This window comes from Trichomonas vaginalis, chromosome III (assembly GCF_026262505.1).
Source record: "Trichomonas vaginalis G3 chromosome III, whole genome shotgun sequence".
NCBI classification, from domain to species: Eukaryota; Parabasalia; order Trichomonadida; family Trichomonadidae; genus Trichomonas; species Trichomonas vaginalis.
The window spans coordinates 7,709,663-7,722,494 of record NC_067205.1 but is presented as its reverse complement, the minus strand read 5'-3'; the positions used below and the strand labels follow the sequence as shown (position 1 = coordinate 7,722,494).

Sequence of the window (12,832 nt, the reverse complement as noted above, 5' to 3'; positions counted from 1 at the left end):
TTCCGAAATCAAGATTTTTCTTCATCATTTGATTTTCAATTGAACAAAAACAAATGTTTTACATATTATATGTGAAATAAATAGTAGTGTAAGTAAGGGTTGAAATACTATTATGATATTTCTTATTATGAAAAATAAACATTAATTATATGCTCATTATCTCTATTTAAATAGTTGGATATTTAAATTATAACTTAGTCAAGTTGATTGGATTGCTTTATTTGGTGTCCTAAATTTAATATAAGATTTTGCAATTTTAATGGAATATATTGTCCAATTCTATGAAAATAATGGTAACAACATGATATTGTAATTGATTCATATCTCCATTCTTTCTAAAACGATAATTGACAAATGAAATTCCAAATTATTTGGCATCAAAGTATATTAATTAAAGATTAATTAAATGATTTAAAATTCTTAGGAGTGTTCAACACATATTTCAAACAAACCGTTGTTTATTTTTCAGGAGACCTAACAAAATCCAAAAGGCATTCAAAACTTTCACAATTTCCATGTTTGCATCCTTGTTGATCCCACAAATGAATGTGGAAGTTCTTCATATAGACATGGTTACAACAAAAACAGTTCCACAGGAGAAAATAACGGAATGCGATGATATTCCATCACCTACGCCATCTCCACAATCATCTTATGAAGAAACATATTCAACTATGCATTCCTTCAGTGAAATGAGTTCAAGTACACCTGAAGCTTCATGTGAAGAGTCACATTCAATTATGCATCCCTTTAGCCAAACGAGCTCATTTACACCTGATGTTTCATCTGAGGAATCACATTCAATTATGCATTCCTTTAGTGAAACGAGCTCAAGTACAGTTGAAAATTCATTTGAAGAATCACATTCAACTATGCATTCCTTCAGTGAAACAAGTTCAAGTACAGTTGAAAATTCATTTGAAGAATCACATTCAACTATGCATTCCTTCAGTGAAACAAGTTCAAGTACAATTGATGTTTCATCTGAGGAATCACATTCTACTATGCAATCCTTTAGCCAAACGAGTTCAAGTACAATAGATGTTTCATTTAAGGAATCACATTCGACATTGTCTTCAATTGGAGAAATTGGCTCGAGCAAATTATACTCGAATGAATCTAATGAATATAGTTGTACATTTGTTCAAACAATAAGTGATATAGAAAGTTATTACTTTTCTCCAATCTTATCAACAACAGAATCTTCTGCTTTACAAGATTCGGCTAATTCTGACAATTTAAAAAAGAAGAAGAAATACCTTTATGCGATTATTTTTATTGCATGCGGCCTTGTTGCATTAGCTGTATTAATGACTGCAGTAATTATCGCAAATGAAGTAAAAAAGCATGCAGAAAAACTTGCTCATGATCCAAAGAACGAAGCATTCATTGTGGAAACAGATGACACACATGAAAATACAAATGATGATTCATTGAGTGTTTAAATGTTCAAATGTGAACAACACATGAAATCTTTTCATTATCATCTTCAATAAAATTAACAAATCTAAAGTATTCGGCAACATTCAGCCTTTTGTTCCTCTTGATTTTTTAAAAAATCTTTTCATTTATGCATTTTAACGTTTTGTAATATTTAAATAAATATTAATATGCATTTAAAGAAATAGAGCAGCCTTTGATATGATTGAATTGATCGAAAGCACTCATATATCTGTAATTCCGAAAGATTCCGTATAGCTTTTAGAATATGATTAAGCTGGAATTCCAATATTACTGTTGTCATACAATTGTAACTGTGTTTGCTTAAAAAATAGACTCTATTTAATTATGTGTTGTAAAATTTGAAAAAGTGACAGAAATATAAAATTTCCGAAATTCAATTAGAATATCATCTTCGAATATAATTCAATTTTTGATGTTTTATTTTATCGTTGTCACTTTTTCGATTTTTTTGATGGCTGAAACAGAATATGATGAAAAACTTTATAACAAATTGATAGAAAAGTACAAAGATTATATTGATACAATCGATAAATTATATAACATCAAACCAGAGTTCATTGAAGATCTTTACACTAATATCAACGCGTTGATCAAAAAATATAAAATGTTGCCATGCTTTTTCATAAATACAATTGCCCTGTTTATTCAAGAAGATCCATCTGCAATCAAATCATACTGGACAATTATTGAATTGCTCATGAAAGAGCACATTCCTGAAATTGGATTTATAGCATTGGAGTATCCCGACAATTTGAAGACACTATTAAAGAAGAACTACAAAAAGAACCTGACTTGCGCCAAGAAAATAAAGATACAAGGCAAGCAAGAGAAGATACTCGCCCCTTTTCCAGAAAGATCAATCGAATTTCATCTGCTCAATGATGATGTCGATTTTTTGAAGGAAAAATCCAAAAAAGTTGATGAATCAACGCTCTCTAAATGCTGCCAATTTGGAGCAATCACATGCTACAACTACCTGAAGTCAATTGGCTGCAAACCAAGTTCAAATAATGTTTCTGCAGCAATTGCAGGCAAAAACAAAGAAATTATCATGGATGTGCTAAATAACATAGAAACAAAGGATGGATTATGGTTGCAATACCAGTAAATAAGGGATCTTGATATTGTGCAGCTTCTTGAAAAGAAATTTCATATGGATTTTGATGCAGAAGAAACTTCTAATAATTTGAATTTGACAATTTTCTTGTATTTGCTTTCGAAAAAGAATGCTGATTTGAAGCAATTCATGACTTTTTGCCCGAAGTTCTACATCCCAGGATTAGTTGAAGACATAATCGGACTTGGCTGCAAGGTAAAGAGTGTCAAAGATGAAATTCCTTTGGGAATTGCCGCAGAGATAATGCTGTTGAAGTGATGAAGAAATTGCTTGAAAAAGGAGCAGATGTAAATCAAATAAATAAAGTAAACAAAAACGCTTTGCATTTTGCAGTTGAAAATGATGCATACGAAGCTTGCGTTTTGCTCCTTGATATAGGAGCTGATCAGGACCAAAGGGATGACGAGGGATGTTTCCCTGCTCATTACACACTCGATAATGAAAATGAGAGATTGATGAAACTCTGCATTGATAAAGGTTTTCAACCTGATTTTTGTGATTTCACAATGGATGTCGATTTCGTTCATAAGATCTATGATAAACATGTAAGAAAACAATACGGAGGAAGAAGAGGCATGTGGGTTTATGTCGGAGATCGAAACAGTAGAAATGATTTTTATTTTTAAAAATTTTATCATAATATTTATCAATCTAGTATTTTTTACTTTAGATAATATTTCTAAAATTTTATCATAATAACCAATCTGAATATTTCTAGTTAAAATCATTCTAATTTTTTAAATTTTTGTTATTGATTCACAAATTTCCAATATTTCCGCAATATGTTACAAATATTAATGAGATTATTCTATTGATATCGGTGTATCAATCTAAATACCCAGATTTGCCTTACTTTTACCACCTCTCTAAAGCTGGGGACACCGCCTATCGTTGGGAGTAGCTATTAAATAGACCCACCAAGGGTATTTTTCGAACTGCTGGTGTAGTGTAGTGTAAACATCCGACATAATGATTCATTATGCCAAGGTTTGATTCCCATTTACCCATTTTTTTCTTTTTTGGATCATGAATTTTTTTTTGGGTCACTATAAGATTTGTTTCATGTTCTAAATCTGCTGCATATGTAATCTATTTTTATTTACCTATTTTTTAAAAATCTATTGGATTGCCAAATTTGAATATATTTAAAATCATAAAACTCCAAAAAAACTATAAATATATGTTTTATGCATAGTGCCGATACTCAAATATCAGATTACTTAGATCCATGAATAATATCCGAATTTTTTTTCTTAAAATTAAACTTCAAAACTTCTTGCAATCTTATTCTTCATCAATTGTAAATTTTTAAAACCGTTTTTTAAAATAATTTTGCGTAAATTTTATTCTCATGTTGTTTTAATCGAAAATTGATACATTTTCAAAAAAATAATATTGACTTATGAAATTCATTTTTAAGGTGAAATAGTATTGTTTTTATTAAAGTATATGAATAATATATAAAAAATTAATGAATAATATAAGCAGATTTTTAGTTTACAAAACAAATATGAGCAATGCAATTTCAAACTTTTGCTGGCAATTTCGATATTGCTCAAGTTTGTAGTATTTGTGATACCTATAACATCGGCTTAATCAAAATTCGATTTTTCTTATGAGTTATTGAGAAAATTTGATTGCAATGAGAAGGATTTCGACGTTTTTGATAAACTAAGAGCTGAGCTTTAGGGGTTCAGTTCATTTATGGCTGTAGTTTGATGCGTAGATCTCTTTTTTATTGTAAATTCTTTCAGCATGGAGATCGAGAATGAATCTTTTGAGAACTTTATGAGTTTTTACACCCGTAAAGAGGTCCTTCGAGGAAAGATAGTCCAGACTACATGAAGATGTGGGTTAACCAAAAAAATCCGATGGTTTCCCCATATTCATGTAGATCTTCGAAAAAATGAGCACCAAAAAAGCCAAAAAAATAGGCTTTTTATTGGATTTGTACACTAGATCAATAATCTATTTAGGATCTGATACTCTTTTTAGCCAGAGATATGAGGTCCTTTCTAGGAAAACGATCTATTCATCCATAAAAAAAATGAATTATCGTTTTCCCCAGAAATTACATGGGGAGTGGTAAAAGTAAGGAAAATCTGGGTATTTAAATTAATTTTTTTTATATAGCATACTAACATGTTTATAAGATATAATCATACACAAAACAAATATAGATAGAATACATATGCAATTACAAAAGTGTAATAAGATCTTTGAATTGTTTAAACAATTCTGGGTATTCGGGTAAAAATAAATTTTCTGTTCGTTCAAGCGTAAGCTCTTTTGATTGTTTTTTCTGCTTGAATTGTTGAAATTCTTTCATAATTTTGGTAAAGTTGTTATAAGAGACTGTAGTTTTAGCAGTTTCTATGAAATCATCTTCTAATGTAAATGTGAATGATACTTCAGTTTCACCTTCAAGTAATGAGTCAGTGATAATAAAATCATCAGATTTGTTGACTTTTGTTTTAATTGGAGTATTGGTGACAATTTCTTTCATCTTTATTTTTGCGTTATTAAGTGATTCAAGCTTTTTTGTTAATTGTTGATTATGTTGATTTAAAATTCTGAAGTCGTTTTGCAGTTCAGCAAGTTCTTTTTGCATTTTTTCTTTTTTTGAACTCAACTTCGTCATATTTGTTCTCTCAGTTTTGAGTTTTTCTGTTAATTTTGATTTTGAAATTTGTAATTCACTGATTTTTCGTTGCCAAAATATAATATCTGCTTTATAATATTCATACAGTTGTTGTTCATAAGACTTTATATGATCCATCAAGGATTTTAGTTCTTCATCAGGACTAAAATTCATTTTTTATATATAAAAGGGTCAACACTGGTGTAACCCCCATAAATATTGATTTTATTCATATTTATAGAGCTTCCGTCATTTGTTCGGAATAATGAGCTAAGAATTAATTACTATAAAAGGAAATACATACATACTCAGCTCATCAGATGAAAATTACAATGATTTAGATCTATTATTAATTTTCAATCATCAAGACCGTATAATACTTTTTCTATGAAATTTTACCAAAATATTGCATCAGTTGATATAAATATTTATATAAGAAATATTTCTTTAAAAAATAGAAAAAAATTCAATCAAATTCATAGCTCTTCCTGCATTTGATGCATCTCTTGGCAGCACGAAATTGGTGGCATCCTGGGCATATATAAGGAGGAACTGAAGAGTCAGTTTGCTTTTTTCCTTCTAATTTCTCTTTAAAATCAGAATATTTCTTGAGAAGCTCGTTGTAACCCTGGAAAACTATAGAATTTTCCGAAATTTTCCCATCCGAGCACTTTTTGTTTGGACACTTGAATTCTTCGAAATGATGAACCTTTTCGCCTTCTTTCCAATCTTTGTTTGTCACCCTCTTCATGTGGGCCTCAAGATCCTTTTCGATCTTCTTCAATTTGAAGAAATGATTGCATGTCTTGAAACAGAAATAAAACTCATTTTTATGGAGTTCTTGTGGTTTTGCTCTAGTCCTGTTGTGTTCGCAATTAAAAACGCAAATTTCTCCTTCAGGGCAAATGCATTTTGCTGCACATTTCGGACATTTGTTTGGACATTCTTTCAACTCAGAAAAATTAACGAAATTCATTGGAATTTCCTCATTCGTGTTTGGTGGAATTTCTTTTGGTGTTTCTTCCTTCTTTGGTTGTTCAATCGAAACAAATTGTTCTACTGGAATTGGATTCATTTTTTGCGATTTGTCAGAAACTTCTTTGTCAATATGAGTTTCTGTTTTAGTAATATCATTATTCGGAATGTATGGCATGAATTGATTCTTTGGGTCACTTTTCTGATCATTTTTGACTTCATCTTTTTGTTCTGTTTTGACTGGAATTGTTACATTCTTTTGTGATTTCTTTTTCTTTAGATATTGATCTATTTTGTCCAATGAAGGGAACTCTTCTTCTGCATTGCTGAAAACCAGCTTATTTGTGTTGTTTTGAGTTTTATTTGGAGGTTCAATTTCTTTGAATTTCATGGCATTTTCCTTTTCATTTTCACATACTGGGCATTTTTCGTGGTCATGATCTTTCCTGTCAACACAGAGCAGCATGCACTTGTGACCGCAAGGATATTCAAATCCGCATTTTTCATTGCATGGTGGATGTCCGTGCATTCGACATTCGTAGCATTTTCCTGAGCACTGGTGCCCGCATTCTAAAATGATTGGACATCTTGACATGCATCTGAAATCTTCACCACATATTGCACGAACTTCATTATTGCAAAATTCACAAGTTTTTGTATCAATAGTATCACAAAAGTGGCATGGAATAAATGTATTACTATCATCATTATTTTGATGATGATTATGTCCACATGGCAATCTGCATGGTTTGTTGTGTTTTGCGCAGTTGATTCCACATGGTAATTTGCAATACAACAGTTCTTTGTGGTAATGAATCATGTTGCACTCAAATGAGTTCACATGTCCGCATGGTAGTTGATCATATTCCAACATATTGTGGCAAATATGCTGACAGCCGTGACATTTCTCTTTGCATCTAGCGCCACAAAATTCGCATTGATGCAAACATGTTTCGCAACAAATGATTTTGTTGTGTGCTAAAATGGAGTGTCCTACTTTAAGTGGACAATCGTGACCGCAAGATAGTTTCTCTTTGCATTTATAGTCTTTGCTTTCGATATCAAATTTGTATTTCCACAAATCGTCGAATTTCGATAACAAAAGAGTTTCATTCGAATCCAACAAGTATTTTACAGCAATTCCTTTTCCAAAATCATTGTATTTCGCGTTGAGGAATTTGTAAATTTCTGGCCATGTTTTCTGTTTCGTTTTAGTTTCATCAAACAAATCATTGTTTCCTAAAACGACCAAATAACTTCTTGCTCTTGAGAGAGAAACATAAATTCTCGATTTGTTCTCAATGAAAGAGTTGGATGAAGATTTCGTAAGAGAAAGAATTATGACTTCGTTTTCTTCTCCTTGGAAATTATCCACACATTTCACAACAATGTTTGGTGTGTTGATTTCTTCTCCATCTTCGTATCTCAAGAAAGGATCGAAAACAGAAAATTCCTGATTGTTCTTTTTGGTTTCCCAAACTTGTTTGATTTTCTGTTTGATCAAATCTTCTTGGCCTTTGTAGTATGTCAAGATGGTGATTTGATCTCCATTGAATCCTCTGTACAAGAAAAAGAATGCGCAGTAAACAGCCAAAATCGCTTCACCGTCATTTGTTTTGGATCTTGTTTCTCGAGCACTTTTATCATTGAAATCATGGCAAAAGAAAGAAATCCTGTTTTCTATTTTATATCCATCCAATGAGCTGTTTTCTAAGTCATTGTTCATCTCATTGCATAGGATTTCTTTTATTGGCAATGATATTTCTTGGTGCATTCTTCTCTGGATGTTCAAAAAGAATAAATCAGGTGAATTAATCTCTTGTGCTTTCAGAACTAATCTCTCGAATGTTGAAACATCAAAAGAATAGGCTTTGCACTGCTTCTGTTCAAGCTCAAATTCAACTGCAGGTCTCAGCTGTTTGTAATCACCAATCATCATTAAATTTGTTACTTTTCTTGGAATGATTGATATTGTTGCTGCCTCAGTCAATTCGCCTGCTTCTTCGATTATCATGTGAGAAATGTCGGATTTCTCAAGCGCTTCTTTGTATCTGGAAGCGTATGATGCTGTCATTATGATAACTTTGTGTTTCTTATAGATGTCTGATAGGATATCAATCAATTTCTGCTCAATTTCTTTTGATCTTGTATCGATTGTCACTTTGTAATCATTTCTCCAATCGATCAAGTTTAACAATGCATATCTAACAAACAAGTACATTTGTTCAAACGGTTTTAAGTTCTTGTTATAGAAGATTCCTTTCAAGAACAGGTTGAGGTGTACCATTCTTTCGTCAGAATTCAAATTTGTTTTGATTTCACCATCAAATGTTTCGTCAATTGAAAGTTCTTCATTGTTTTCTTCCAAGTGAATTTCGATGTTTTCATCTTCATCATCGGAACTATCATTGTCGCGCAATTCGTGGATGTCTGTATCAGTGTATTGAATCTTATCTCTGCAATTTGATTCCGGATGTTCTTTTGTTATTAGAGAGTCAGGATAAACTTCTCCTTCCCTTGGAAAATAATTGAATTCCTCATCATTTGTATCAAATTTGATTTTGTAACCTTTGTTTGTGAGTTCTTCCATTTTGAGCTTATAAAAATTCTCATCAAACCAGAATCTCACATACTCTTCATCTGTTATTCTATCTTCGAATCTAAATGAAGTGTTTCCTGTGAAGAAAGTTCTGTATCTTGAAAAATCAATGAACTTTTTGATTACAAGGAATTTCTGACAAATCAAATCATAATCATTGTTTTCATTAATAATTGTCTGCTTTAGAAGTAGAGCGAGATCATACACTTTAGGAATGATATTGTTGAACTCTTGGATTGATTCTAAAGCGTTGTTAAGTGATGCTTTCAATGATTTGTAAGCAGAATTGTAACTTGATTCAGAGAGTAATTCATTTTTGAATGAAATAGATTGGATATCATCATCAATTTTATTGCTGATTGCAGCATGTCTCAAGATTTTTTCTTTTGGAATGATTTTTAATAAACTCTTGGAAATTTCATCCGCTGCGTGTTTCTTCTGAGTGACAATCAAAATTGGAGAATCTCTGTGAGATAAGACATAAAGGAAAACACTCTTCACTGCAAGATAAGTCTTTCCTGATCCTGCACATCCACTTACAAAAGTCAATTTGCTGCTGAAGAAATTAATGAGTGGCTTGATCTGTTCATGATCAACAGTAAAATATCTGTCAATGATTTGGTCTGATGTTAATCCTTTGATGTCTAAATTCTTACAAATTTCAAAGGCATTGAAATTTTGAGTGTAGATTTCATCGTTTTCTGAGAAACCGCTTTTTTCACGATATTCTTTTTTGAGAATATTTAGAGGATTAAATCTGAAATATTCTATATCTCGCCACATATTGATATTCTTGATATTGTTTGTGGCGATTGCTTTCAATACATCTCCATAACATTTTTCATGCATGTTCTTGATTGATTTCATTCTAATTTCTGATGGAATCCATGAATTAATTGATTCAACCATGAAATAGTTTTTTCCAGGGAGAATTTCTCCTTTTAAAAGAGAAACAGGAACAACAGAATGCTTGAACATATAAATAAACTCATCAGTAGAGTTCTTGTGTATCTTGCTCGGCATTTGTGAATAGCAGATTGCGTCAATTTTGTTGAAATTCTTGTCCAACGACAGAAACAGCAAACTTTGGTTCGTCAGCCTCTTCGTGTGGTGGAGGTTGATTGGAACTGAGTTCCAGTTGCTGCAGCAAAACACTTCAAAATGGAGGAAGAGTTCGTGGTTTTGTATAGAGGTCTTAATTTCAGGTTTAAATGACACAGTTCGGACATTGTGGTAAATAAAAATGTCACGGAAATCTAATTTTCCTTCTGAGAGTTTTTTCAGTGATCTTTTGATGGATAAACTGAAGTTGAGTTTCTCAAGACCAATGAAGCAATCTCCGAACTTCTCGATAGATGTAAATCCTTCACTAGCAATATTTGTGATGTTTGGGTTCTCGTTTTTAAGATCTTCTTCTGTAGGTAAAATTTCGAAATCTCTGAGAGATTTCTTCATTGATTCTTGAGTGTTTATGAACTGATTAAGATCTTTTTTAAGTGTCTCAACCAAATCTATGTATTCTTTAGAATTCTTACCATTTGATAAAATTTTGAGGCACTTATCTGTAATTTTAAGAATGATTTTAGCTTGTGGAAGCACATCGATAGATATGCAACGAAGAAATGAAATAAAATTTGTTAAATCTCCGTGAAAGAAAAATTTTTGAATTATTTGTTTCAGAAAACTTTCCATGATAAATTTTCCGTATTTAAAGAATATATTGGTGTATTTCTCTTTGTGGTCAAGCGCTGGATCGTTTAAAACACATTCTTTAGAGAATATTTCTGTTAATTTCTTGATAATTTCGTATTTACCTGATGATTGTTCTATAAATGCGACATATTTGCCAAGTTCTTCTCTGTTTTCATAGAGTTTTCCAGGAATTTCTTTATCGTCATATTTGATCCAAAAAAATATATAAAATTTGATCATAAATAAAATCGTTTTAAATTACTTCTTCATTTAAATTATAACAATTATTTTTGGTTTTATATTTTTTTGGATCAAATCCATTTTAATAGAATTTATATACTATTCATCTATTAGTAAACACTACCGTATATTATTTTTTAAGCTATCTTATTTTTTGAACTTTTATTCAAATCTTTGGTCGCAAGAAGAATTGCATGATAAATAAAAACATTTAATCAAAGTCACTTTTATTTTTCATATTCAAATGGACTGAGTGTTAACATTTAACATTTTTTGCTAATTGTCGTCAAAAATTAGGCGTAAAGCAAAAATTGATATTTCATATGGTTTTATGATAGATAAGCATTATATTCCCACTCATTATATTCGTAAATTTTGAGGTTTATCCTTCGCTTTTAAGATCATTGAATTTGATTTTTATATAAAATAGTTATATATTAGAAAATAATATGAGTTTATGTGATATTATTTTTCAGAAGATTTTGTGTTCTTCTTCAAAATTTTATTTTTATTAAAAAGAATCTTTACAAAATATACATTTACTTTAATTAATATTTAAAAACGTGCTCTATCAAAAGTTCCAAAAATTCAATATTTTAGCTTTTCTGAGGTGTCACTTTTGATGAATTTCTGTTTACAACATAGATTTGCTTTTTTGTCATTCCTCGAAAAAAAATCTTAATAATTATTACAATAAAGGATGGAAATTTATAAAAATGGTCCATATTTAGATATGTATTCTTTTCTTCCATTATATTGTCCTCCAAAGTTCTTTCTTACTCATCTTAATCACACATTCTATTTGTGAATGATATCTGCCCTTATACAATGCATAGCTATGGATAAAATTGAGTATTAACTGAAATACTGCACAATGGGTATGCCTATAATTACTAAATAGCTTGAACTATTTATGATACATTTATTATTTCAAATAATTGAATATATCCTCAATTTTGAGAACAATGATCTTTCAGATCTTTATGGTAATTCTGTTTTCAAAATTGCTATGTCTTGAATGGAATTTTTCGGAACAATATATAAATTTACTAAAATTACTCGATATGATCATAATTATAAGATCGATCAAAATTCTGAAAAAAAATTTTCTTTTCTCAAAAAAAAGGTCCGTTTGAGCACGGTTTCATTCCATCTTCCATCAAAATTTCAATGATTATTTTGATGGTGTATACCAACAAGTAACAAATGGTTCTTATTCAGTTGGAAGAAGCTATTGTGTCGAAAATTGCTTCTTTCAAGATCTTAAAAATCGCGCAGTTTATTCATCAAGTAATTCTAAATTTCTTATTGAAGACACTACATTTGTTAATGTGTCACATCCATCTGATGATGGAGGTGGAGTGTATACTGCAGATGGAGAAACAGTTCACAACAGAATTTGTTCTTTTAATTGTTCGACAGTAAGCAATGGGCAATATTGCTATAGCCGGTCATCACAAGGATCTTTCAAAAATTTCGTTATACAAAGTTCGTTGTCAAGATCATTTGAAAACTCCTTTGGTGCTGCTCCCACGCTCCTATTATATGGAAACCAAAACTTAACTAAAACAAATATTTCATATTTTAGAACTGTTGAAATTTGCGGATATCAACTGCAAGAAGGCGAAACAGAATCAATGTCCGCTTATAATTCAATAATAAATAATACATCTACAGACAATAATTGCATTAGGAACCAATTTTTCCCAATTGTTTCTATAATTCACTGTAATATCATTAATAACTCTGTAAAAGACCGTATTTTTAGTAATTACAGATGTTTTCCATTAATTATTGATGCTTGCAACATTATTGATAACTCAGGATTTTATACTTTTTATGTCGAAGATTTTGGACGAACACAAGTTAATAATTGTTTCCTGAGAAATGAAGGCAGCACTTGTGGAGTAATTTCCATTGAAAATACTTTAGCTGTTGAAACAAATAACGAAATAAAGCATCTCTCTACTGCCTTTTGTTATACCCTTAGAGGTTTAAAGCATCGTTCACCTTTTAAAGATATTAGATGCCTTAGATCAATTCATTTTTATATTTTTGTTATTTTAAAACAAAAATAAACAGAGCTTTGTATTACACATACAAC

At 30.7% G+C, this 12,832-nt stretch overlaps 5 protein-coding genes across 5 annotated transcripts, besides 1 other annotated feature; 3 read left to right on the top strand and 2 right to left on the bottom strand.

Annotated features, from left to right (window-relative positions):
* Positions 1 to 515: 515 nt before the first annotated feature.
* TVAGG3_0660490 (uncharacterized protein) lies at positions 516 to 1,445 on the top strand (the record flags this gene model as incomplete). The annotated part of the gene is made up of 1 exon (XM_001312512.1): positions 516 to 1,445. One exon carries the CDS (start codon positions 516 to 518, stop codon positions 1,443 to 1,445), a length of 930 nt encoding a protein of 309 aa, XP_001312513.1.
* Positions 1,446 to 1,915: 470 nt separating this feature from the next.
* TVAGG3_0660480 (spectrin binding) lies at positions 1,916 to 2,572 on the top strand (the record flags this gene model as incomplete). The annotated part of the gene is made up of 1 exon (XM_001312513.1): positions 1,916 to 2,572. One exon carries the CDS (start codon positions 1,916 to 1,918, stop codon positions 2,570 to 2,572), a length of 657 nt encoding a protein of 218 aa, XP_001312514.1.
* A 266-nt stretch (positions 2,573 to 2,838) lies between these two features.
* Positions 2,839 to 3,207, top strand: TVAGG3_0660470 (potassium channel; the record flags this gene model as incomplete). Its single annotated transcript, XM_001312514.1, has 1 exon — positions 2,839 to 3,207. The coding sequence occupies one exon, from the start codon at positions 2,839 to 2,841 to the stop codon at positions 3,205 to 3,207; it is 369 nt and encodes a 122-aa protein (XP_001312515.1).
* Positions 3,208 to 4,729: 1,522 nt separating this feature from the next.
* On the bottom strand, positions 4,730 to 5,390 carry TVAGG3_0660460 (uncharacterized protein; the record flags this gene model as incomplete). Its single annotated transcript, XM_001312515.1, has 1 exon — positions 4,779 to 5,192. One exon carries the CDS (start codon positions 5,190 to 5,192, stop codon positions 4,779 to 4,781), a length of 414 nt encoding a protein of 137 aa, XP_001312516.1.
* A 298-nt stretch (positions 5,391 to 5,688) lies between these two features.
* TVAGG3_0660450 (Nfx1-type zinc finger-containing protein family) lies at positions 5,689 to 10,728 on the bottom strand (the record flags this gene model as incomplete). Its single annotated transcript, XM_001312516.1, has 1 exon — positions 5,689 to 10,728. The coding sequence occupies one exon, from the start codon at positions 10,726 to 10,728 to the stop codon at positions 5,689 to 5,691; it is 5,040 nt and encodes a 1,679-aa protein (XP_001312517.1).
* A 604-nt stretch (positions 10,729 to 11,332) lies between these two features.
* Positions 11,333 to 11,370: a mobile genetic element.
* The last annotated feature ends 1,462 nt before the right edge of the window (positions 11,371 to 12,832 follow it).